We start from the raw sequence: 22,293 nt of genomic DNA, 5'->3' as shown, positions 1-22,293 counted from the left end.
AGATTCAGAGTACAAGTTCAAAGTAATCTATGGGCAAAACTGAGCCATGAGCACCAGCTTATGCATGCAGGAATAAAATTAGCACATGCAAGACAAGAAAAATCAGCAAACAATCTGTTTAAGAACAGAGCAACCAGCAAATGTCATCAAATTCGTTCCATGCCATGCCTCAGTTACGAACACATATTTCGGACGAAATCTTACCAGCTGAACAACATATTCCTAACCGAAGGGAAGATTGAAGTTCAGAAGTATACTACTAGTCTACAAGCAAACTGATCTATGCCTGTAAACTGACGCAGGAACAAGTTTTACAATGTGCCCTTCAAACAAAATCTTCCCAACCGAAGAGAAGATTCAGAGCAAAAGTTGAAAGTAATCTACTGTGAGCAAACTGACCCATCTTAATTAGCAGTAATTGATGAATGTAGGAACAGAATTGGCACACGCAAGACGAATAAAATCAGCAAACATGTAATCTGTGATAAGAACAGGGCAAGCAGAGATTTCATCAAATTTGCTCCAAGATTTTGACATTCATGCCAACTGGATAAGCGAAGCACCACAACACATTACCGATCGGTGCCACAAAATGTTATCAGAATCAGAAGCAGCACAACACATTACTCCAATCCGAACCACTACGTAGGAAAGGATCCTTGCTAGCTAGAAACGAAAAGAGGAACGCCCAAACGAGCGAGACGACTCACATACGTCACGCGGGCATCTTGGTGGAGGTGCAGTCGACGCCGAAGGGTCCCCCGAAGCCGCAGGTGGCGTTCATGTCGGCGTCGGAGGCGACGGCGACGGATGCGGCGAGGTTGGCGAGGTGAATGCGCGGGAACGGCACGTAGACGCCGTGTACGGCGACGCGCGAGTTGACGACGACGTCGGGGTCCTTGATGGGTATGTAGTTGATGCGGACGTCGTGGTTGGATGCGTGGGTGACGACGAGGCTCTGCCCCTCGCCGGCCATGGTGGGGAGGATGGTGCCGGGGCGGAGGCGTCGCAGGTCGGCGCGTGTGAGGCGGTGGTCGGGCACGACGTGGAAGCGCACCGCGGAGACGTAGTCGTGCCCCCCGCCGACGAAGATGGCCTGGTCGTCGAGCGCGAAGAGCGTGACGTTGGCGAACCTCTCGAGCTCGGCGAACTTGACGCGCATGGCGAGGGCGACGAAGCCGTAGCCGCCGTCGCGGAGGCGCGCGATGGCGTCGCGGAGCATGATGCGCACGACGGAGGCCGCGGTGGCCTTGGAGGAGGAGTGCGCGGAGCGGGCGCCGTGGCGCGGCGGGATGTCGTCGAAGCAGGAGTGGGTGAGCGGGCGCAGGAAGCCGTGGAGGCCGTGCACGACGTAGCGGCCGTCGTTGTAGAGCTCCGGGTGGGAGACCTCGACGCCGTCGGCGAAGATCCTGGCGTAGTGGACGCCGAAGGGGCCCCGCTGGGAGGCGATCTTGAGGCAGAGGCCGACGGCGGCGGAGGGGATCTTCATGGTGGCGGCGGAGGCGAGCTCGGCGTAGGGGTAGTAGCCCATGGCGATGTGCTGCAGGAGGAGGTGGTGGCGCGAGCACATGGGGCAGGAGGCCTGGAGGAAGGCGTCGGGCGCCGCGAAGACGGTGATCGCGCCGGGCCACCTCGCGAGCGGCGGCTCGTCGACGAGCAGCGGCGCGGCCGACGCCATCTCGTTGTAGCCGAGCGAGGTGAGGACCCTGGAGAGCTGCTGCAGGCCCTGCTCCGCGTCCGAGACGCCGGCTTGCACGGGGGGAGGGCTCGCTGTCGCCGCCGTGGTAGGGAGCGGGAGAAGCGTCGTCGTCGTTGCAGCGGCGGGTGTTGTTGAGGGTGACGCCTCGGACTCGGAGCCCTCCTGCGGCTGGGAGGCGAGATCCGGCTGCACGGGGTCGAGCGTGGGAGGCGGGGGTGGCTGCACGAGCGGGGCGGGACGGGTCTCCGCGCCCAGCTCCGCCTCGGCGGCCTGCGCGTCGGCGACGAAGGGGTCGAGCAGCAGGGACTGGCTCTGGCTGTCGAGGTGGTTCTGGTGCATGGAGGGGGTGGCGCTAGGGACGGGGTGGAAGTGGGCGGTGGCCGTCCCGTGGTGGTGGTGGTGGTGGGTGCGGGAGGCGGCGGTGCTCTCGGTCTCCGGCGAGTGGGTGGTGGCGGAGGCGGTGGAGAGGAGGACGGGGATGAGCACGAGGAGGAGGAGGTGGTGGCGAGCCATGGCTGTGGCTTTGGTCTGGCGGATTCGAAATGGGATGGGGATGGAATGGATCGGCCGAGCGGCGGAGGGAGGGAGGGGGTTATAAAGATGGCGTGGGGTGGGACCGTGGGAGCACGCCGCCTGCGCGTTGCTTTGCTGGCCGCGGCCGGACTAGCGAGCTCATCAACTTGCGGGAGAAGCCATACATTTTGTGTTTCAAATTTTGAACTAAAATGCTTATGAATTCTGGTGTGGAGCATCCACATACCTGTTTGGCATGCTGTAGCAGTGATTAATGTGGAGTATGTATGTTACTTGGATAATTTCCTTTTCTCAACTAAGCATTTGAAAATTTGAAATTGTTATAGATCATGTGTATTTGCTTTCCATTCGTTCATTAGCATAAAGTCCCTTTGACCTAGGAATTGCTGGCTGTCATAATTTTGAGGTTGAGGCAACAAGATGTTGGTTACATAAGTATTGCAGCTGACAAGCAAAGATCATGTACTCTATCCATCAAGTGATAGTTGTCATAACTTTGTCTAAATTTTGGATGTATCCAGTAATCTACAAGTAACTAGATACATCTAAATTTGACGGAGTTAAGACACGTTTCATGGAATGGAGAGAGTATACCCTCTTGTTTGATGATGGCATTTCCAAAACTCGAAAACATAAAAATGAGTTCACCCTGGACGAGGCGTTTGCGCACCCAAGAGTGTATGCTCCTTTCTTTTGGAAATAAGTTTTAAACGTAAATTAGCATGCGCACATAAAATGTCGAGATGCACGCGCGAAATTTTTATTCATTTTTTCAAACTTTTTAATACGTTTTTTCTTTCGGTAGGAGGAACATATGCGCCGAAGATTAACAAAAGAAGTGGATTTCCACACCCTTGTTACTTGGATATTCTCATATTTGCTTTTTTTCTCAACTAAGCATTTGAAATTCTGAAATTGTTGTAAATCATGTGAATTTGCTTGCCATTCATTCATTAGCACAAGTGCAAAATTCTCTTTGATGATAGAAGTCCCAAACCGCTAAACTTAAATTTTACCTTTCTAATTAACGACGGGAATCACGTCTGCGCTAAGGTGCATGTGCACGACTCGCACACCTAAGATGCTAGGAAAGAAAGTGTAGACCCGGCAACTTTTTCACGTCAGCCGGCAACTTCAGGGTCGTCGCATCTAATAGTTGTACTCTAGGTGCAGTTTAGTCCTAATAGTTGCAAAATGAGGTGAGGTAGTCCCAATAGTTGTCCCTGTGTGCAAAAGTAGTCCCAATTGATCCTAATAACGACATGTTGCTTCTATCTTTTCGCAAAATAGCCCCTACACATTTCTCATACTCATCTGGCCTACCGAATGTGGGTCCCATCTGTCAGGTGAGGAAGAAAAACAATATATATGTCCGCCTGCGTGCCTCGAGGATTCGAACACAAGACCAACTTGCTCGATGCCAGGTCACTGCGGGCCACAACCATTAGCTCACGAGATTGTTTCTGCTATACGGCAGACTACGCCCTTATTGACCAGTAATTCGCTAAATTGCCTGCGCCAGCCGGAATTCTTTTTGGAAGATTATGTTGTAATCCATTTAGTATTTGCGCGTATCATGCGGCATCCACAAAAATACCGCATGTTGATTAAGCTTACGAAAACAAGCTCCTTCTACGAACATAACAAATAAGATCCGCTGAAATGACAAATGGAACCTGGGTGCCCGCGCATCCAGTTATGAAAAATTAAAAAAAAATGCTATTTGAAAGTTTTTTAAAATTTAAATAAACGTTGAGGTCGTCCCTCCAGGCGTCCTTGTCGTTCAGCGACGCCGCGAACGCCGCGTGCAGCCCTGGGCAGTCCTCGGGGTTGTCGCTGCTCGCGATGAGACACTGCTGCCGCTCGTACTTCGCCAGCAGCATCACCTTCCCGGTTGCCTCGTCGTCCTGCTCATCCTTCACCTCTGGCTTCGGGATGAGGAGGGTGTCGTCGGCGCGCCTTTACTGCCGCCGCGCCTCGGATTGACGAGCGGCGTCGCGAACTCCGGCTCCTTCTTCACCTCGTGCTTGGGAATGGTGCGACGAGGAAGGCGCTGCTCGCGGCGACCCTAACGAGGAAGATTTGGAGGAGGACGAGGCTGCCAGCGCGCTGCGGGATATGGTGGCGGCGACGACGGCGTCTCCAACCTCGGTGCGCTGCTCTGGATGCCGTCGACGACGTACTCCAGGGTGCGCCCCGGAACGCCCCGGAAGAGGATGCGCCCATCTTTGTTCCAGCTGTTCCGCCGGCCGATGATGCCGGCGGTGCTGTTCATCTCGACGTCATGCTGCGCCTGGAACTAGCGACCCACCAGACGATTGCCATCGTGTAAGTTTTCACGGAAAAGACGATTGTATGCGACCTACACAAAAATGACAAAATTCCTATTCCTATTCCTGTGAATAGTACAAATCCAAACATTATATATAGTGTCATTTGGATATTTTATCATTTCTATGTAGGTCACGTACAATAGTATTTTTTCATGATAACTTACACGAGTAAGCATCAACATAATATGTACATGTAAATATTTATTTTATTTTTAAAAACTTTTAGGTAGTGTTTTTTTTTCATTTTTTGGAAAACTGGGTGCGCACCCAGGTTCCAAACGTACCTATTTAACTGGCCCGAGAAACTGTTTAGTTCGATCAGCTAGATAATAGATAAGCTCTTTATTACGACAGAAACGATCATAGACCCTGATGGTTACCGCGTCCTTTGTATCGTTTGATATCTCGTCCCTCGTTCGAATCCCACTACTAACATTTGAATTTTTAATTCTTTCCTGTCAGTTGTCAGGTGGGACCCGCATTCCTTAGGCATCAGCAATATCAGATGTGGTATAGAAACTGTGTAGGGGCGTTTTAGCAAAACCACAAAACCATGTGTCAGCATTAGGATCATTTGGGACTACTTTTGCACATTGAAACAACTATTGTGACTACCTCACCTTATTTTGCAACTATTAGGACTAAACTACACCTAGAGTACAACTATTAGGACTACTGGTGTATTTAGCTCAAAAATGAACGATTGCGGATCCGTCCGGGTTGTGAAGCTAGATTTCTCATGTTCTCCCAATAAAATTTCAGCTAATTAAAGGCGCAATTAATCACTAGATCAGAAATACCTTGATATCTCCAAGCATTGACATGAAAGTAACATGGAAATGGCTAGCTACTTATAAAATTCGAATTTCACCTTCCAAGCTAGGGGTTGAACAAAAAAATGTGGCGACCTTCCTCTCCTTTAAACGAATAAAAACTGGGGTAACGATCAACTGTTGGCACGTTGCATTTACTGAATACTCCGTATTTCACTTTCCAGCACAGGCTATGCATGGGTACAAAACAAACAATCTCAATTTTCCGTAGGCCCCACGGAATCTGCATGGTTCGGTCTTTGGGCGAGCCGGCGAGGAGAGGTGACGACTGGCCTGACACATCTGTCAGGTAACTGCCTGACCCAACCATGGTTACCCGGGTCGGAAGCTTGATTTGGTCCCAGTAGTACTCCGGCGACTCAGCGCGATGCCCGTTGCCCCGCAGATCCGACGCCCATCTTCTTCGATTTTGCTATTGGCTTATTCGATTTGAAGAATTCCGTAATATATTTTGTTTTTTTTTCATATTTGATTTGCAGGATTCATATTCTTCCATATTTTCTCTAAGTATTCTCCTGTATTTTGTAGGAGAAAACACCTATCTACACTTGTAAAGATATCTCTTGCTACCATTCTATTGTTTCAGTTTGGTGACTCAAATATATTTATAGATAATAATTTCTATAGATTTGCAGCCATATGATTCAAAATGTATCCTTCTAGCTTTCAAAATACAGTCATATTATTGAGAAAGTATGATTCAAATGCATGGTACCGGCCCCTATATTTGTCACCGCCCCAAGCCCCCGACCATACTTCTAGCTTTCAAGGGGACCAGTTTTCCTGGAAAATGATTTGTGTTGACCGATCCAATGGATTGATCGTCTACTTTCAGTAGGGCATCGTTTGCCTGTTCCCCTCAAGAGGCTCCTCCTGCTGACGTCATCATCTACACGCCATCTGCGCTTTGCGTTGCCACTTTGCTGGATATGTATTTTCGGTTCGGCGCCAAAGCAAGGACGACGCCAAGCTACCTGGCGCCTAAGTTGGGTCGGTGCCACACCCCTTAGCACCTAACCCTTGGAATCATTTTGTGTCGAAAATCAATGGTTTACGGTGTCTTTTTCAAGATGGTGTCTTTTTCAAGATGATGATGCTCAGACTGTATCTCAAAGTCAGAATAAGGCCTTCCATGAAATATCCTCACTTCGGTGGTGCGTCATGTGCCGACATAGAGCGCGTGGAGATGTGCATCCCACGGATCTATTGGGATTCTGTCAGTATTCCTGTTTATTGGTGTGGTTTCATGTCTGACTTTTTTGATGTACAAGTCTCATCTTTGGTGATCGTTGCTACTCTGGTGCGCTGGTCTTTTGGAAACTTAGCACGACAACTTCATGTTTACTTACTATAATAAGTTTTTTCCGGCTCTAGTGATTGAGGTGTGAGGATGGAGGTGAACCTTCAACTCATGCAATGTCTGTAGTCCTCAGTTGGTTGGTGGTCTAAGGACTTATTTATAATATTTATTACCTTTTGGTTCTTTGTACTACTATGGATATTATCAATAGATCGGTGAACTTTAAAAAAATAACTTTGAAATTATAAAATTGGTAAAAATAATAGTATTACTATTTAGGAATAATAATGTATGGTACTCCATTAGCAGTGGTTGATGACTTCATGCGTTCTAAGTGGGTGGCCTTACGTCACAGACCATGCCACGGCTATAGATTGCATGCTGTTTTATTTTATTTTTGAGATCGGAGTGCATCTCATTTGAAGACTTCTCGTTAACATACATGTTACCATCTCTAATTTGTCTTTAGCTTCTGCAACCATATATGTACCTTCTGCACCCAAATATGTGCTAATGAAACAGATGTTATTGGTTTTTCATGGTAAAACTCACAAAAACTTTAAAGCATGACACGAAAGTAACGTAGAAATGGGCCAAATGGCTGGCTAGTTATCTAATGGCCCAATGACTAACTTAGTTGATGTTGTGTGTGCATGCATTTATAGTGTTGAGTATATATATACATATTTATGAGGGTCTGCGTGTGTATTGTATTTTGCAAACAAGATAGAACATAGAAGTTGGTTATCTTCGATCCTGATTTTTTTCTCTTTGAATTGGGAGAGGCCCCGAAGGGCATAGATACTTTCATTCATGTTATGAAAATGTCATCGATAATGCAGATGTACAAGTACATCAAAGACCCCATATTTAGTAGAAAATACCCTCTAAGAAATAAGAAAAAAAAGGCATCGGGCCCTTTGGCACTGCTGAAGAACCGATGACAACATATATGCCCTTCTTCTTCGGCTTGGGGACTAGACCACTTGGTCCGTAGCAGAAGATGTGTGCAACCTTGCGTCCTTCGTACGGTCTCCACATGGAGGTTAAACAAGCACCAGAAGTCGACGTTGGCGGTTGGAAGCTGCCTTTCGGCCATATAAGTCGGTGGTTAAACTTATACCACTGAGATTGAACATCAGGTGATGCACTATCTCGATCTCCCACCACCGCTTGACGCCAGCGGCCAAAGCACTCTTCCCACTCCCCCATCGCCGCCACTCCCGGCAAGAAAGTAAATAGAGCACTGATGACCCACAAGTATAGGGGATCGCAACAGTCTTCGAGGGAAGTAAAACCCAATTTATTGATTCGACACAAGGGAAGGTAAAGAATACTTATAAGCCTTAACAACTGAGTTGTCAATTCAGCTGCACCTGGAAAAGCACTAGCAACAGGGGTGATGTGAAAGTAGCGATGGTATGAGAGCAATAGTAACGATAACATAGCAGCGAGTAATAGTGATATGAGAGCAATGGCACCGGAAAACAGCTTGACATGTAGAACAAGTATATGATGATGAAAGATGGACCGGGGTTCCCAGCTATCTACACTAGTGGCAACTCTCCAATAACAAGTGTTGGGTGAACAAATTACGGTCGGGCAATTGATAGGATTGAAATAGCATTAAGACAGAATATCAAGATCATTAATCATGTAGGCATGTTTCCCAATAATAGTCGTACGTGCTCGCAATGAGAAACTTGTACAACATCTTTTGTCCTACCAACCGGTGGCAGCCGGGCCTCTAGGGAATCTACTGGATATTAAGGTACTCCTTTTAATAGAGTACCGGAGCAAAGCATTAACACTCCGTGAAAACATGTGTCCCTCACATCACCGCCATCCCCTCCGGTTGTCCCGATTTCTGTCACTTCGGGGCCTTTGGTTCCGGACAGTGACATGTGCATACAACTTGTAGATTCAATGTAAGCAATAAGTATAGAGCTCAAATCTAAGATCATGCCACTCGGGCCCTAGTGACAAGCATTAAACACAACAAGATTGCAACAACAATAACTTCATAAACTTTGTAGATAGACAATCATAATGTAACAATCCATCGGATCCCGACAAACACAACACCGATTACATCGGATGAATCTCAATCATGTAAGGCAGCTCATGAGATCATTGTATTGAAGTACATGGGGGAGAGAATACCAACTAGCTACGGCTAGAACCCGTAGTCCATGGGGGAACTACTCACGGAGCATGATGGAGGCGATGGCGTTGATGGAGATGGCTTCCGGGGCACTTCCCCGTCCCGGCAGGGTGCCGGGACAGAGACTTCGTCCCCGAATTGGAGTTTCGCGATGGTGGCGGCGCCCCGGAGTCTTTCCGCGGTTTCGTCCGGAGTTACGGTGTTTTTAGGTCGAAAGGGGTTAAATAGGCGAAGAGACGGCGCAGGGGGCACTCAGGGGCGCCACACCACAGCCGGCGCGGGCCCAGGCCAGGCCGCGCCGCCCTATGGTGTGGTGGCCCTCCGGCCCCTCTCCGACTCTTCTTCGGTGTTATGGACGCTTCCGGGAAAAATAGGAGGTTTGGTCTTCGTTTCGTCGAATTCCGAGAATATTGCCCGAACAGCCTTTCTGGAACCAAAAACAGCAGAAAACAGGAACTGGCACTGTGGCATCTTGTTAATAGGTTAGTTCCGGAAAATGCATGAAAACATCATAAAGTGCAAGCAAAACATGTAAGTATTGTCATAAAACAAGCATGGAACAACAGAAATTATGGATACGTTGGAGACGTATCAAGCATCCCCAAACTTAGTTCCTGCTCGTCCCGAGCAGGTAAACGATAAAAAGAATAATTTCTGTAGTGACATGCTACTTACATAACCTTGATCATACTATTACAAAGCATATGAAATGAATGAAATGACTCAAGGCAATGAGCTATAGTTGCTAACAAATAGATAACATATAGCAAAACTTTTCATGAATAATACCTTCAAGACTAGTATCAAAAGTCTTGTACAAGAGTTAACTCATAAAGCAATAAGTTCAAAGTAAAGGCATCGAAGCAACACAAAGGAAGATATAAGTTTCAGCGGTTGCTTTCAACTTGTAACATGCATATCTCATGGATAATTGTCAACACAAAGTAATATGATGAATGCAAATATGCAAGTATGTAAGAATCAATGCGCAGTTGACACAAGTGTTTGCTTCTAAGATGGAAGGAAGTAGGTAAACTGACTCAACATAAGAGTAAAAGAATGGCCCTTCAAAGAGGAAAGCATCGATTGCTATATTTGTGCTAGAGCTTTGGTTTTGAAAACATAAAGAGAGCATAAAAGTAAAGTTTTGAGAGGTGTTTGTTGTTGTCAACGAATGGCAGTGGGCACTCTAACCCCCTTGCTAGACAAACCTTCAAGAGCGGCTCCCATGAATTATTTTAATTTTTGGGTGGCACTCCTTCCAACCTTTCTTTCACAAACCATGGCTAACCGAATCCTCGGGTGCCTGCCAACAATCTCATACCATGAAGGAGTGCCCTTTTATTTTAGTTTTATTATGATGATGACACTCCCCCAACCTTTGCTTACACAAGCCATGGCTAACCGAATCCTTCGGGTGCCGTCCAACAATCACATACCATGGAGGAGTGTCTATTTTTGTTAATTAATTTGGGACTGGGAATCCCATTGCCAGCTCTTTTTGCAAAATTATTGGATAAGCGGATGAAGCCACTAGTCCATTGGTGAAAGTTGCCCAACAAGATTGAAAGATAAACACCACATACTTCCTCATGAGCTATAAAACATTGACACAAATCAGAGGTAATAAATTTTGAATTGTTTAAAGGTAGCACTCAAGCAATTTACTTTGGAATGGTAGGAAATACCACATAGTAGGTAGGTATGGTGGACACAAATGGCATAGTGGTCGGCTTAAGTATTTTGGATGCATGAGAAGTATTCCCTCTCGATACAAGGCTTAGGCTAGCAAGGCTATTTGAAGCAAACACAAGTATGAACCGGTACAGCAAAACTTACATAAAAACATATTGCAAGCATTATAATACTCTACACTGTCTTCCTTGCTTGCTCAAACACTTTTACCGGAAAATATCTAGACCTTAAGAGAGATCAATTATGCAAACCAATTTCAACAAGCTCTACAAGTAGTTCTCCACTAATAGGCTTAGACTACATGAAAAAACTTAATTATGATCTACTTGAGAGCTCAAAACAATTGCCAAGTGTCAAATTATCCAAGACATATGAGGCATTTTCTGTTTCCAACCAAATATAAATGAGTGCAATAGCTTCCAACTTTTATCATTGAACATTAAAAATAAAACGAAGAACACATGTGTTCATATGAAAAAGCGGAGCGTGTCTCTCTCCCATACAAGGATTGCTAGGATCCGATCTTATTCAAACATAAACAAAAATAAAACATACAGACGCTCCAAGTAAAGCACATAAGATGTGACCGAATAAAAATATAGTTTCGGGGAGGAACCTGATAAGTTGATGAAGAAGGGGATGCCTTGGGCATCCCCAAGCTTAGACGCTTGGGTCTTCTTGAAATATGCAGGGATGAACCACGGGGGCATCCCCAAGCTTAGACTTTTCACTCTTCTTGATCATATATCATCCTCCTCTCTTGACCCTTGAAAACTTCCTTCACACCAAACTTCTCATAAACTTCATTAGAGGGGTTAGTACTCAAATTTTTTGAATCCACCTTGGTCCTGTAGTGGCAAATTGCAAGAACTCAATAAAACATTAGCTACAGCTCTCCACGTCTAGAAAACCTCGCTTAAAGTCCACAAGAGACAATGCAAAAAAACAGAGACAGAATCTGCCAAAACAGAACAGCCAGTAAAGACGAATTTTAATAAAATACTTACGTTGCTCAAATCAGAAAACTCAAAACTAACGAAAGTTGCGTACATATCTGAGGAACACGCACGTAAATTGGCATATTTTTCTGAGTTACCTACAGAGAAAACAGCCCAGATTCGTGACAGATAGAAATCTGTTTCTGCGCAGAAATCCAAATCTAGTATCAACCTTCGATTAGAGGCTTCACTTGGCACAACAAAACACAAAACTAAAATAAGGAGAGGTTGCTACAGTAGTAAACAACTTCCAAGACACAAATATAAAACAAAGTACTGTAGCAAAATAACACATGGATTATCTCCCAAGAAGTTGCTTTCTTTATAGCCATTAAGATGGGCTCAGCTAGTTTTAATGATGCACTCGCAAGAAATAGTATTCGAAGCAAAAGAGAGCATCAAGAGGCAAATCCAAAACACATTTAAGTCTAACATGCTTCCTATGCATAGGAATCTTGTACACAAATAAATTCATGAAGAACAAAGTGACAAGCATAAGAAGATAAAACAAGAATAACTTCAAAAATTTCAGCATATAGAGAGGTGTATTAGTACCATGAAAATTTCTACAACCATATTTTCCTCTCTCATAATAATTTTCAGTAGCTTCATGAACAAACTCAACAATATAGCTATCACATGCAGCATACTTTTCATGATTTCCAAACACATAATTTTTATCAAGTTCAAGAATAGTGGAATTAAAACTTTCAAACTTACTTTTATTAATAATATAACAAGGTAGTTGATCAATCTCAAGAGATATGGGACTCCTAAATAAAGTCAATACTTCTCCAATCCCATTTTCATTAGTAGCACAATTAATATTGTCAAGTAACATAGGACCATCATCTAGAGCTTTATCATAGACATTTGCCAAACAAAATTCTTTAGTACCATGTATTTCGACATCAGGCACAAACAAAGCATTATCATAAGATTTATCAAAGTAGCATGGATTATCATAAATAACAGTAACATAATTATTCTCACAAGTATTACTCATAGGTACTATTTCAAGAGAATCCACAGGAACATAACATTCAACCTCTTCCGGTAAGCATGGAGGACAATCAAATAGTGTAAGAGATGAAGAGTTACTCTCATTAGAAGGTTGACATGGGTAGCTAATCCATTCTTCCTCCTTTTGTTCATCACTCTCCTCTTCTTTTTCATCCAATGAGCATTCAGGTTCATCAATTTCCTCCTCTTTTTCATCCAATGAGCTTTCAGGTTCATCAATTTCTTCTTCCACCGGTTCTCGCAAATTGTGAGTGCATTCTTGTGCATTAATGTGTCTCTCTTTATAATCAAGGATATAAGGATTCCTACTGTAGCATTCTATGCAAGAATTAAGGATAGTAGAGACATAATCTTTAAGGCCCTTACAAACAACACAAGTTTCATAATTCTCAACCATGAAGGATTCTATCTCGGAGGCTCCCATAAATAAGACAAATTGTTCTACCTCTTCGAACCCATAATGAATATAGCAATTCCGATTATAGTTCTTAATTAAAAATTCCTCACTAAAGCCACATTGAAATTTAAGATGTTTAGTATCCTGTTGGGAGCAACAGTTTATATTATGGCGTTCAAGCAAGATTTCAGCAATTGTATTCAATTTTTCTATCATAGCACTCATTATTTTACCAGTTCTTGATTCTCTATAATTATTATAACATTCTATAAGCTCCAAGTAGGTTGTAGGTTCTCCCATAACAGAAGTTTTTAATTTTTAGATTTTTCAAATTTTTATGGATTTTTGGGTATATGAGGAAAATAAAACAAGACAAAAAGTAACTAGGCAAAAGTAAACTAAGCAAAATAATACTAGACAGAAATAAACTAAGCACAAATAAACTAGACAAAAGTAAACTAAGCAAAACAAAATAAAATAAAACAGAGAGAGATGTAGAGTGTACTCCCCAGGTGAACTTATGAGTAGAGCTATGCCTCCCCGGCAACGGCGCCAGAAAATAGTCTTGATGACCCACAAGTATAGGGGATCGCAACAGTCTTCGAGGGAAGTAAAACCCAATTTATTGATTCGACACAAGGGGAGGTAAAGAATACTTATAAGCCTTAACAACTGAGTTGTCAATTCAGCTGCACCTGAAAAAGCACTAGCAACAGGGGTGATGTGAAAGTAGCAGTGGTATGAGAGCAATAGTAACAAGTAACACAGCAGCAAGTAATAGTGATATGAGAGCAATGGCACCGTGAAAACAGTTGACATGTAGAACAAGTATATGATGATGAAAGATGGACCGGGGTTCCCAGACTATCTACACTAGTGGCAACTCTCCAATAACAAGTGTTGGGTGAACAAATTACAGTCGGGCAATTGATAGGATTGAAATAGCATTAAGACAGAATATCAAGATCATTAATCATGTAGGCATGTTTCCCAATAATAGTCGTACGTGCTCGCAATGAGAAACTTGTACAACATCTTTTGTCCTACCAGCCGGTGGCAGCCGGGCCTCTAGGGAATCTACTGAATATTAAGGTACTCCTTTTAATAGAGTACCGGAGCAAAGCATTAACACTCCATGAAAACATGTGTCCCTCACATCACCGCCATCCCCTCCGGTTGTCCCGATTTCTGTCACTTCGGGGCCTTTGGTTCCGGACAGTGACATGTGCATACAACTTGTTGATACAATCTAAGCAATAAGTATAGAGCTCAAATCTAAGATCATGCCACTCGGGCCCTAGTGACAAGCATTAAACACAACAAGATTGCAGCAACAATAACTTCATAAACTTTGTAGATAGACAATCATAATGTAACAATCCATCGGATCCCGACAAACACAACACCGATTACATCAGATGAATCTCAATCATGTAAGGCATCTCATGAGATCATTGTATTGAAGTACATGGGGGAGAGAATACCAACTAGCTACAGCTAGAACCCGTAGTCCATGGGGGAACTACTCACGGAGCATGATGGAGGCGATGGCGTTGATGGAGATGGCTTCCGGGGGCACTTCCCCGTCCCGGCAGGGTGCCGGGACAGAGACTTCTGTCCCCCGAATTGGAGTTTCGCGATGGTGGCGGCGCCCCTGGAGTCTTTCTGGAGTTTCGTCCAGAGTTACGGTGTTTTTAGGTCGAAAGGGGTTAAATAGGCGAAGAGGCGGCGCAGGGGGGCACCTGGGGGCGCCACACCACAGGCCGGCGCGGGCCCAGGCCAGGCCGCGCCGCCCTATGGTGTGGTGGCCCTCTGGCCCCTCTCCGACTCTTCTTCGGTGTTCTGTATGCTTCCGGGAAAAATAGGAGGTTTGGTCTTCGTTTCGTCGAATTCCGAGAATATTGCCCGAACAGCCTTTCCGGAACCAAAAACAGCAGAAAACAGGAACCGGCACCGTGGCATCTTGTTAATAGGTTAGTTCCGGAAAATGCATGAAAACATCATAAAGTGCAAGCAAAACATGTAAGTATTGTCATAAAACAAGCATGGAACAACAGAAATTATGGATACGTTGGAGACGTATCAAGCACTTAGAAACTGACCAGGATATGGATGCACTTATTGATGGACCTATGCTGGATCTCTCCCCATCCGTCTTCCTCCTCGGAAACGTGACTGAGATGCTCAAAGACAATAGTAAATTATTTCTCAATTTTTCCTTCCTATTATATATAGTATCCAACTAACTTGGTTTTAATTTTTCTGCTCACTGATTATGTACTCGTTTTTATATATAGATTAAAATTACAACCACAATCTCCACAACAGTGTGCGGGGGTCGTCTAGTTTTGCACAAGGCGTGCACACTACAACCTAGTCATTACACATGCAATACACAAATTTACCGAAAGAACAACATAAATAGATTGATCGAGTCTCACACCATTATAATGCACTAAATATGTTTGAAATGTGGAAAATGAATATAAAAAACAGTTGGAATAGTTTGCAAGAAATTTCAAAATGAAAGCAATGCGCATAAGAGGGTTTCTTTTTTCCAAAATAGGGATGTCATGGCTTAGCTCAAATTATTCAAAGTAGCATCATGTACTTTAGCGGGGATGTCTTAGTTTTAATCCAATCTTAATCGGGATGGATTATACTTGTACTACATGTATAAATTAATTTAAACACTAAAATGTTAGCAAAACAAACTGTAAGGGGACTCAATTCACATGTTAATTACACACAGTGAGAACATGGTGACTAAATTAAGTTTGTGCCACTTGTGCATGACCAAACACGTGTGTTCTGGCACAATCTTACCATCTAAACAACATTGCATATTTCTAAGAAAAGATTCCGAGTAAAAGTTTAAAATCAATGTAGACCACCTCCCATGACGCCTAAGCAAAATTTGGGCTCGGTGTAAAATAAAGTGGTTACAATTTGTACTAAACATTTTTATTTTTTTACTTTACATGAGACATAATCAAAATGCGCAGTTTTTGACTACTGATTCACGTGTGTAACCATATATAGATAGTGCTATATGTGAATAGCATTGTTCTTTATTACACATTTGTAATGTATATAAAACCTGCTTTCTGCATGTTCTTGCAAAATTTTGTTCTTGAATGATTATTTAACTATCAACTCGCAGTGTAGTGTCGACAATGTTTGTGTTAAAGACTTATACAATGTATGAATTAACAAATATCTTAAGCAAGTTCTAGTATATGACTAGGTAACCTATGAGTGTATCTTACACCAACCCTTTAAATTTCAACCTTTAAATTTTTAATATTTTATACTGGGTTTTCCCTATAATTGTCTAATGGTGACTAATTAATTGAAAGTTGGGCCATTGTATCCCCAACTATCCCTCTTACCCTCTAGCATAAATGTATACAATTCTTCCCTTGTATGATGCTCCGATTCTCAAGCCTAACTCTTGCACCTCCCACGCCAAGTTCTAACTCCACCATCGTCATCGTCGCCATAGTGGTGTCTTCGACTATTTTGCCTTGATATGCTAAAACTCCAAGGAAGGGAGCATTGGCGTGCGAAGCTTTTGGTTTCCATGCAAACAAAGACCAATATTTTGGCCATGGCAGGGACTCCAAAATTTGGTAGTGTTGGAGATGCAAAAAAAGTCGGAGATCCAAAAAGTTGGAGTAGCATATTCGTTTCGGGTTGGCATCACTGCAGGTGTTTATTGCAAAAATCAGTACCGTCCAATTGTCCAAACCAGTTCGTCGCCCCACCCGACCCCACCCCCGTCCTCCCGTTTCCTTCCGCATATCTCCCGTCTCGCCGCCGGCTGGGGTCTCTCTCCGGCAAACCAAACCAAACCCAACCCAACCCAACCCAATGGCCGCCGCCATCCCCAACGGCCACCCCGCCACCGCCTGCGACGGCACGCCCCCATCCCCACCGCCGTCCTCGTCCTCGTCCTCGCTGGTGTTCCTGGGCACGGGCTGCTCAAGCGCCGTCCCCAACGCGAGGTGTCTGATCCAGCCCCCCGACCCGCCCTGCGCCGTCTGCTCCCAGTCCCTCTCCGTGCCCCCGGAGCTAAACCCCAACTACAGGTACCGCCCCCCTCCTCCTCCTCCTCCTCCTCCTCCTTCCGAGATGCTGCTCGGGGTCGCCTGGATCTGAGAGTCGCGTTCGAGTCATGTGCGAATCGTGCTAATTTGGCGCCGTGGCCCGTGGATAGGAAGCCGTGTTCCTGATCCAGAAATGGGCGCTTCTACTCTCTCTATACGTGTAGTATACCTGTGGTATGCAGTGTGAGCTTCGAGATATAGGAGCATTTTAGCAGCACCTGTGATCATGCGATTGAGGAAAATGCTGGGATGTGCTGTACTCAATGGTTAATGACCTGAACTGTTTTCAGTTTGAATGAGACTGAGACTGAAACTGTAGTATTACCCTGTGGTAGTGTCGCTAATAATAACACTTGACCTAGCTAAGGGGAAATATATGTTGAATTTGTATATGAGTGGACTCACAGGCCATGTACAGTTTTCATGTAAGGAAATAGTGGATATAAGATGTGGTGGCTCTCTTTCAAAGGTGTTGTGCGTGCCAACATAGAGTTATTACGTGGTGTTTTGTGTTTCATTCAAGCTGGTAGTAAGTATGGCCTTTTCTGTCATACAGGGAATACATGAAGTTCAGTAGCAGGTACTAGGTCAATGCTGTATCTAATGATGGGAAATTAGTAACTTCATAAATAAACTATTGCAGTAACATCAGCTGTTGATGAGTTTTTTTTGTTAGAAGTAGGATCTGTGATTGGTCTATTTCGTTTGTTGATATTTTGATGAGCTTTGACTGTATACTAGATATGCTACATGTTCTTATGCAACAACCTTTAGTTCGAACATGTTTTTTTTGTGAGATTAAAGGCACTTTGGCAGGATTATAGGCTAGTTCACGCTCATATATGCATTTGATGTTCTTGGTCAATGCCTTCTTAGTTCTCTGTGACTGCTGACTAGATGCATCTTCCTGATTGACCTAGGAAGGAAGTTATTTATGTGTATTTAGGGCCAAGTCGATTTTCAACTTCTTTATTTCGCTTTTCCACTTTAATGTGGCTGACTTAATATATACTAATTGTTTGTCACCCTTCTTTCCAAAATTTCCAAGTATTAATGCACTGAAGATAGTTTGTAGCTCCATTCATTTTTATGTATGCATTTTCTCGGGCTAGATTAACACTTAGTTTTGTGCAGATGTTGTACTTCTCTCCTGATTGATTATTGCCAAGATGAAGGTGCACACAAGTATATGATAATTGATGTTGGGAAAACATTCCGAGAACAAGTTCTGCGGTGGTTCGTTCGCCACAAAATCCCTTGCGTTGATTCTGTGAGTTCTTGATTGTATTCTTGTTCCCTTCAGCTTATCAGATATGGTCTATTGGACGACTGAGCTGTCAACTATCATTTATCTGCATTCCTATTTTTCGTTTTCCAATGTTGTGTATGCATTAACATCTTCAATTTATTTATCGCAGATTATTCTGACTCATGAGCACGCAGATGCAATCTTGGGTCTTGATGATGTTCGGGTAGTACAGCCATTTAGTCCTACAAATGATATTGATCCCACTCCTATTTATCTCTCCCAATATGCCATGGACAGGTACTTTAGTTCTTGCTGACATTGTTAGATTTTCATATTTATCTGTTGTAAGAGAGCCTTGTCAATGGTACACGCCATGCCCTCTTTTAGTTTTGGCATGCTATAATATGTTATTACTTTGTGATTTATGCTACATTAACTGTTTAGTCTTTGTACTTTATCCCATGTACCTTTATACCCAGTAGGGTTTTAAGTGAGAATTTGTACTATCACACTCACATACTTAGTTTAAAACAGCATTTCCCAAAAGTTTCCGTACTTGGTCAAAAAGAAACTGAAGGAAGGGGAGGAGGTCAGGCGAGTTGCTCAACTTGACTGGAGAATAATTGAGAGTGATCTTCAGAAACCATTTACTGCCTCAGGACTAGAGTTTGTTCCCTTGCCGGTAAGAATTACATTTTTCTATCATTTTTTTTCTTGCTTCATCTCTTTCTCTTAGTTTTCTATATCTCTCAGGTGATCCATGGAGAGGACTACATTTGTCTGGGTTTCCTTTTTGGAAGAAAATCTAGAGTTGCTTATATATCTGATGTTTCACGGTTTCCTCCTAGCACGGAAGATGGTATGCCTTCCCTCCTAATGCTACTCAGTCAGCTGCGTTTTGTAATCAGTTGTGTGGTGCATGTGCTGATTGTTTGCATTTCAGAACAAACTTCCCTCGACAAGAGATCATATTGCACTATTAACTTGATAAATATTTTGGTTAAAATGAATCCACCAGAACCAACCTTTTTGCAGGTGACCAGTAATTCTCTGTGTGGTGCTCACCATAACACATAAGTGCCCCTGCTGTTAGAAATTATTTTTGCAATCTTGATTATGAACCTGTACACTTAAGCGTAGAGTTTGTGAATTAAATATTTATCCATAAGCTTGGCATGAATGAATTGTGAGCACTTTCTTTGCTATCTATCCTTCTTCCTCTCTTAGGGATGGACTATTTTCTTCAATAAAAGCTGTAATCTGGTAGATCCATTTTGTGCCGTCTCTTTCTTGTTTTCACTATCTAGAAACCTCATTATGGTGTTTATGTACACTTGCTTCTCAGCAATTTCGAAGTCTGGCGGGGGGCAGCTTGATTTGCTCATCTTGGACTGCCTATACAGGGTTAGTTTTGTTAAATCCTCAGTTCTATGCAGATATATTTCCTTCAAGTTGCTTGTTTGTAGTTTGGTTCTGGACTACTTTTTAGTTGATCATATTCTCATTGAGGGAAGGGCAAGAAAGAGATACACTCTTATCTCATTTTCTCATTCCTGACTCTTGAGTTTGTTAACCAATTCCTTCAGTTTAATTGTCTTTGCTTGTTACACATTTGGCTTTCCATTTCTGTAAAACAAGGCAACTTGTATGAATCGCCATCTTACTAGGGAGGTTGAGTAGTAAAGCAAGTATACCAGTGCACACGTTAATTCATCGAGCAACCACAAAACAAAAAAGGCCAGTAGCCAAACCTTGCTGATAAGGAAAAACAGTATGGAAAAATACTTCTCAGAGTATCGAGAGAAACATATATACAGCAAGGACCATAGTTTATAACACCCCTATGGAGAAACTACTTGAATTTTCAGATGCTTGAATTAACAAATAGTATACACAGGAAATCTCGTTTCTCGGGCTATTTGATGTGTGAGACCTATTTCTTCATATATTAAAGAAAACAAATATTCAAATATGTTTAGGTGGTCATAGGGGTATGCAGCCTTGTTTGCATTGTTCTAAATTTTTCCAGAAACATATATCCACAAGATGCAAATGTCAAGACTGGGACATATTGTGGTGTTCCTTTTATATGATAAACTAAAATATGTGGCTGATTCTCTATGTGATTCCTTATATTTAGTTAGTATTGGAAGCAATTCTTCTCTTTTTGATGAACTGACATAATAGATAAAACCAGAGGTTGATTAAAAGCATGTATCATTGCACATCCTTAGCCATGTTTTGGTTGTATCATTCCGTTGCGTGACAATATCATCCTGGGCTCTGACATTTTCTTTGTTTGAACAGACTGGTTCTCATAATGTGCATCTTTGTTGGGATCAGGTTAGTTTCCTCTTGCATAACTGAAGTAATTTTGAACATTCTCCTCCTTTTCCTGTTGAATTCATTTCCTCTTTTTTTGGTTAATACTGTGCCATGCAGACACTAGATGCTCTTAAGAGGATATGCCCGAAGAAGGCATTGCTCATTGGGTTGACTCATGAGATGGACCATTACAAGGACAACCAGACATTGGAAGAATGGTCCAGAAGGTAGGCCTTCAGTGTTTCGTTATTTTACCGCATGCTCATTCCCCAAATAAGTTGGCATGAACACCACAACTTTAGTCGCACACTTTCATGAGCTCTAAGTTTCTGAAGTGCATCCATGCTCATGGACTGTAATCTATGAATGCAGAGAGGGGATCGATGTGCAGTTAGCTCACGATGGCTTGCGTGTCTACATGGATCTGTAAATGTGGCAAGGTATATGATCCTGCGCATTTATTCAATGCCTGGAGGAATATAAGTCTATTAGGATTAAACAGATTGCTTCTTTTCTGCTTATTGTGCGTGCGCAACCTGCTTAATTATTTTTGTTCAAGTCTTCTTTTCTGCAAATTGTACCTGTGCAACCGTGTTATTTAGTTCAACTTCGCCCTCATGGTTTTCTTCTCATTTCAATCCAGCACCTTCGTCGATCCAGCGACCTGCACCAAGTTCACAGTTGTTACAATTCAGCTGCTGTTGAGAAGAAAATGAAGGATACGAAATGTTGCTCAGCGGTGCCAGCTTAATCCATGGCCATCCAACAGGCAAACGCTAGTTGAATCATCTATGACCTGATTCAAAATGAATAACAAGTGAAGAAGTCGCTCACAGATTATGTCTCTTTTTTGGTAGCCCCACACTTGAATGTAGCCCCTAAGGTGGATGCATTTTATAGTGCCGACAGATAGCAAATAGTGTTATGTAAATATACGGCTGTTTTGAAACCCTCAGGCCTTGTTTGGTACTACCAAAGTTATTGTGGGGATAATCCCCAGTTGTTCCTAACAACATGTTTAGTTCCAGTATATTTGGATAGTTCGATTTCCACTTTCCCCCAAATTCTAGTGTATTTTTCCTAATACCCAAGTACCCAACACACTACCCCTAGTCCCTCAGCACCAGTTTTAAAGGAGACTGAATTTTACCTCTTAAACACAACCTTACAGAGTTTCTATGCTTAAAAGGACAATTACACTCCACACATACTACATCCGGAGGTCTTAGCACCTGGATTGGGAATGAAACGATACATGGACTTAGTGGAGAACTTTCTGTTCCTCTCCAAATCTAAGTACACAACATCGTCACTGCTGTTCAAAACCACCTCACCAACAAAATCATTCAAGCACCCATTCTCTTTGTTCCTCGGGTCCAAAAGATCTGAAGAAAGATTGAATCCCACAGGCTGAATAATGCCAGCCACAATCCCCGTCTGTTGATCACAACATAAGAAAACAACTGGAAGGGCACTCACCCAATCATACACCCCCTCAAAACATTACTTTCCTACCATTGCCAACATCATAGCTCGAACCAAGTATTAACCATTGTTTCACTTTATGCAATATTTCCAAAACTGATAACTTCCTGCCTTACTAACCCAATTCTAAGAACTTGGCAACTAAGATC

At 43.2% G+C, this 22,293-nt stretch overlaps 2 protein-coding genes across 2 annotated transcripts; one reads left to right on the top strand and one right to left on the bottom strand.

Moving 5' to 3' along the window:
* Positions 1–715: 715 nt before the first annotated feature.
* LOC124655887 lies at positions 716–2,212 on the bottom strand. Its single transcript, XM_047194716.1, has one exon. It carries the CDS (start codon positions 2,210–2,212, stop codon positions 716–718), a length of 1,497 nt encoding a protein of 498 aa, XP_047050672.1.
* Positions 2,213–16,849: 14,637 nt separating this feature from the next.
* On the top strand, positions 16,850–21,163 carry LOC124653641 (putative hydrolase C777.06c). The gene is made up of 9 exons (XM_047192711.1): positions 16,850–17,067; positions 18,220–18,355; positions 18,504–18,631; positions 18,869–19,016; positions 19,088–19,193; positions 19,680–19,738; positions 20,642–20,677; positions 20,777–20,886; positions 21,032–21,163. The coding sequence occupies exons 1-9, from the start codon at positions 16,850–16,852 to the stop codon at positions 21,087–21,089; spliced, it is 999 nt and encodes a 332-aa protein (XP_047048667.1). The 3' UTR covers positions 21,090–21,163.
* The last annotated feature ends 1,130 nt before the right edge of the window (positions 21,164–22,293 follow it).

Source organism: Lolium rigidum, chromosome 5 (assembly GCF_022539505.1).
Source record: "Lolium rigidum isolate FL_2022 chromosome 5, APGP_CSIRO_Lrig_0.1, whole genome shotgun sequence".
NCBI lineage: Eukaryota > Viridiplantae > Streptophyta > Magnoliopsida > Poales > Poaceae > Lolium > Lolium rigidum.
This window is presented reverse-complemented; position numbering and strand designations above follow the sequence as displayed.

Bases quoted from the DNA above. Each gene is read 5' to 3' on its own strand.
- LOC124655887 (XM_047194716.1), bottom strand. From the start codon at position 2,212: ATGGCTCGCCACCACCTCCTCCTCCTCGTGCTCATCCCCGTCCTCCTC.
- LOC124653641 (XM_047192711.1), top strand. From the start codon at position 16,850: ATGGCCGCCGCCATCCCCAACGGCCACCCCGCCACCGCCTGCGACGGC. The intron at 18,632-18,868 runs GTACTTTAGTTC...AGTTTAAAACAG, and splicing joins TCCCAATATGCCATGGACAG to CATTTCCCAAAAGTTTCCGT. The intron at 20,678-20,776 runs GTTAGTTTCCTC...TGTGCCATGCAG, and splicing joins TGCATCTTTGTTGGGATCAG to ACACTAGATGCTCTTAAGAG.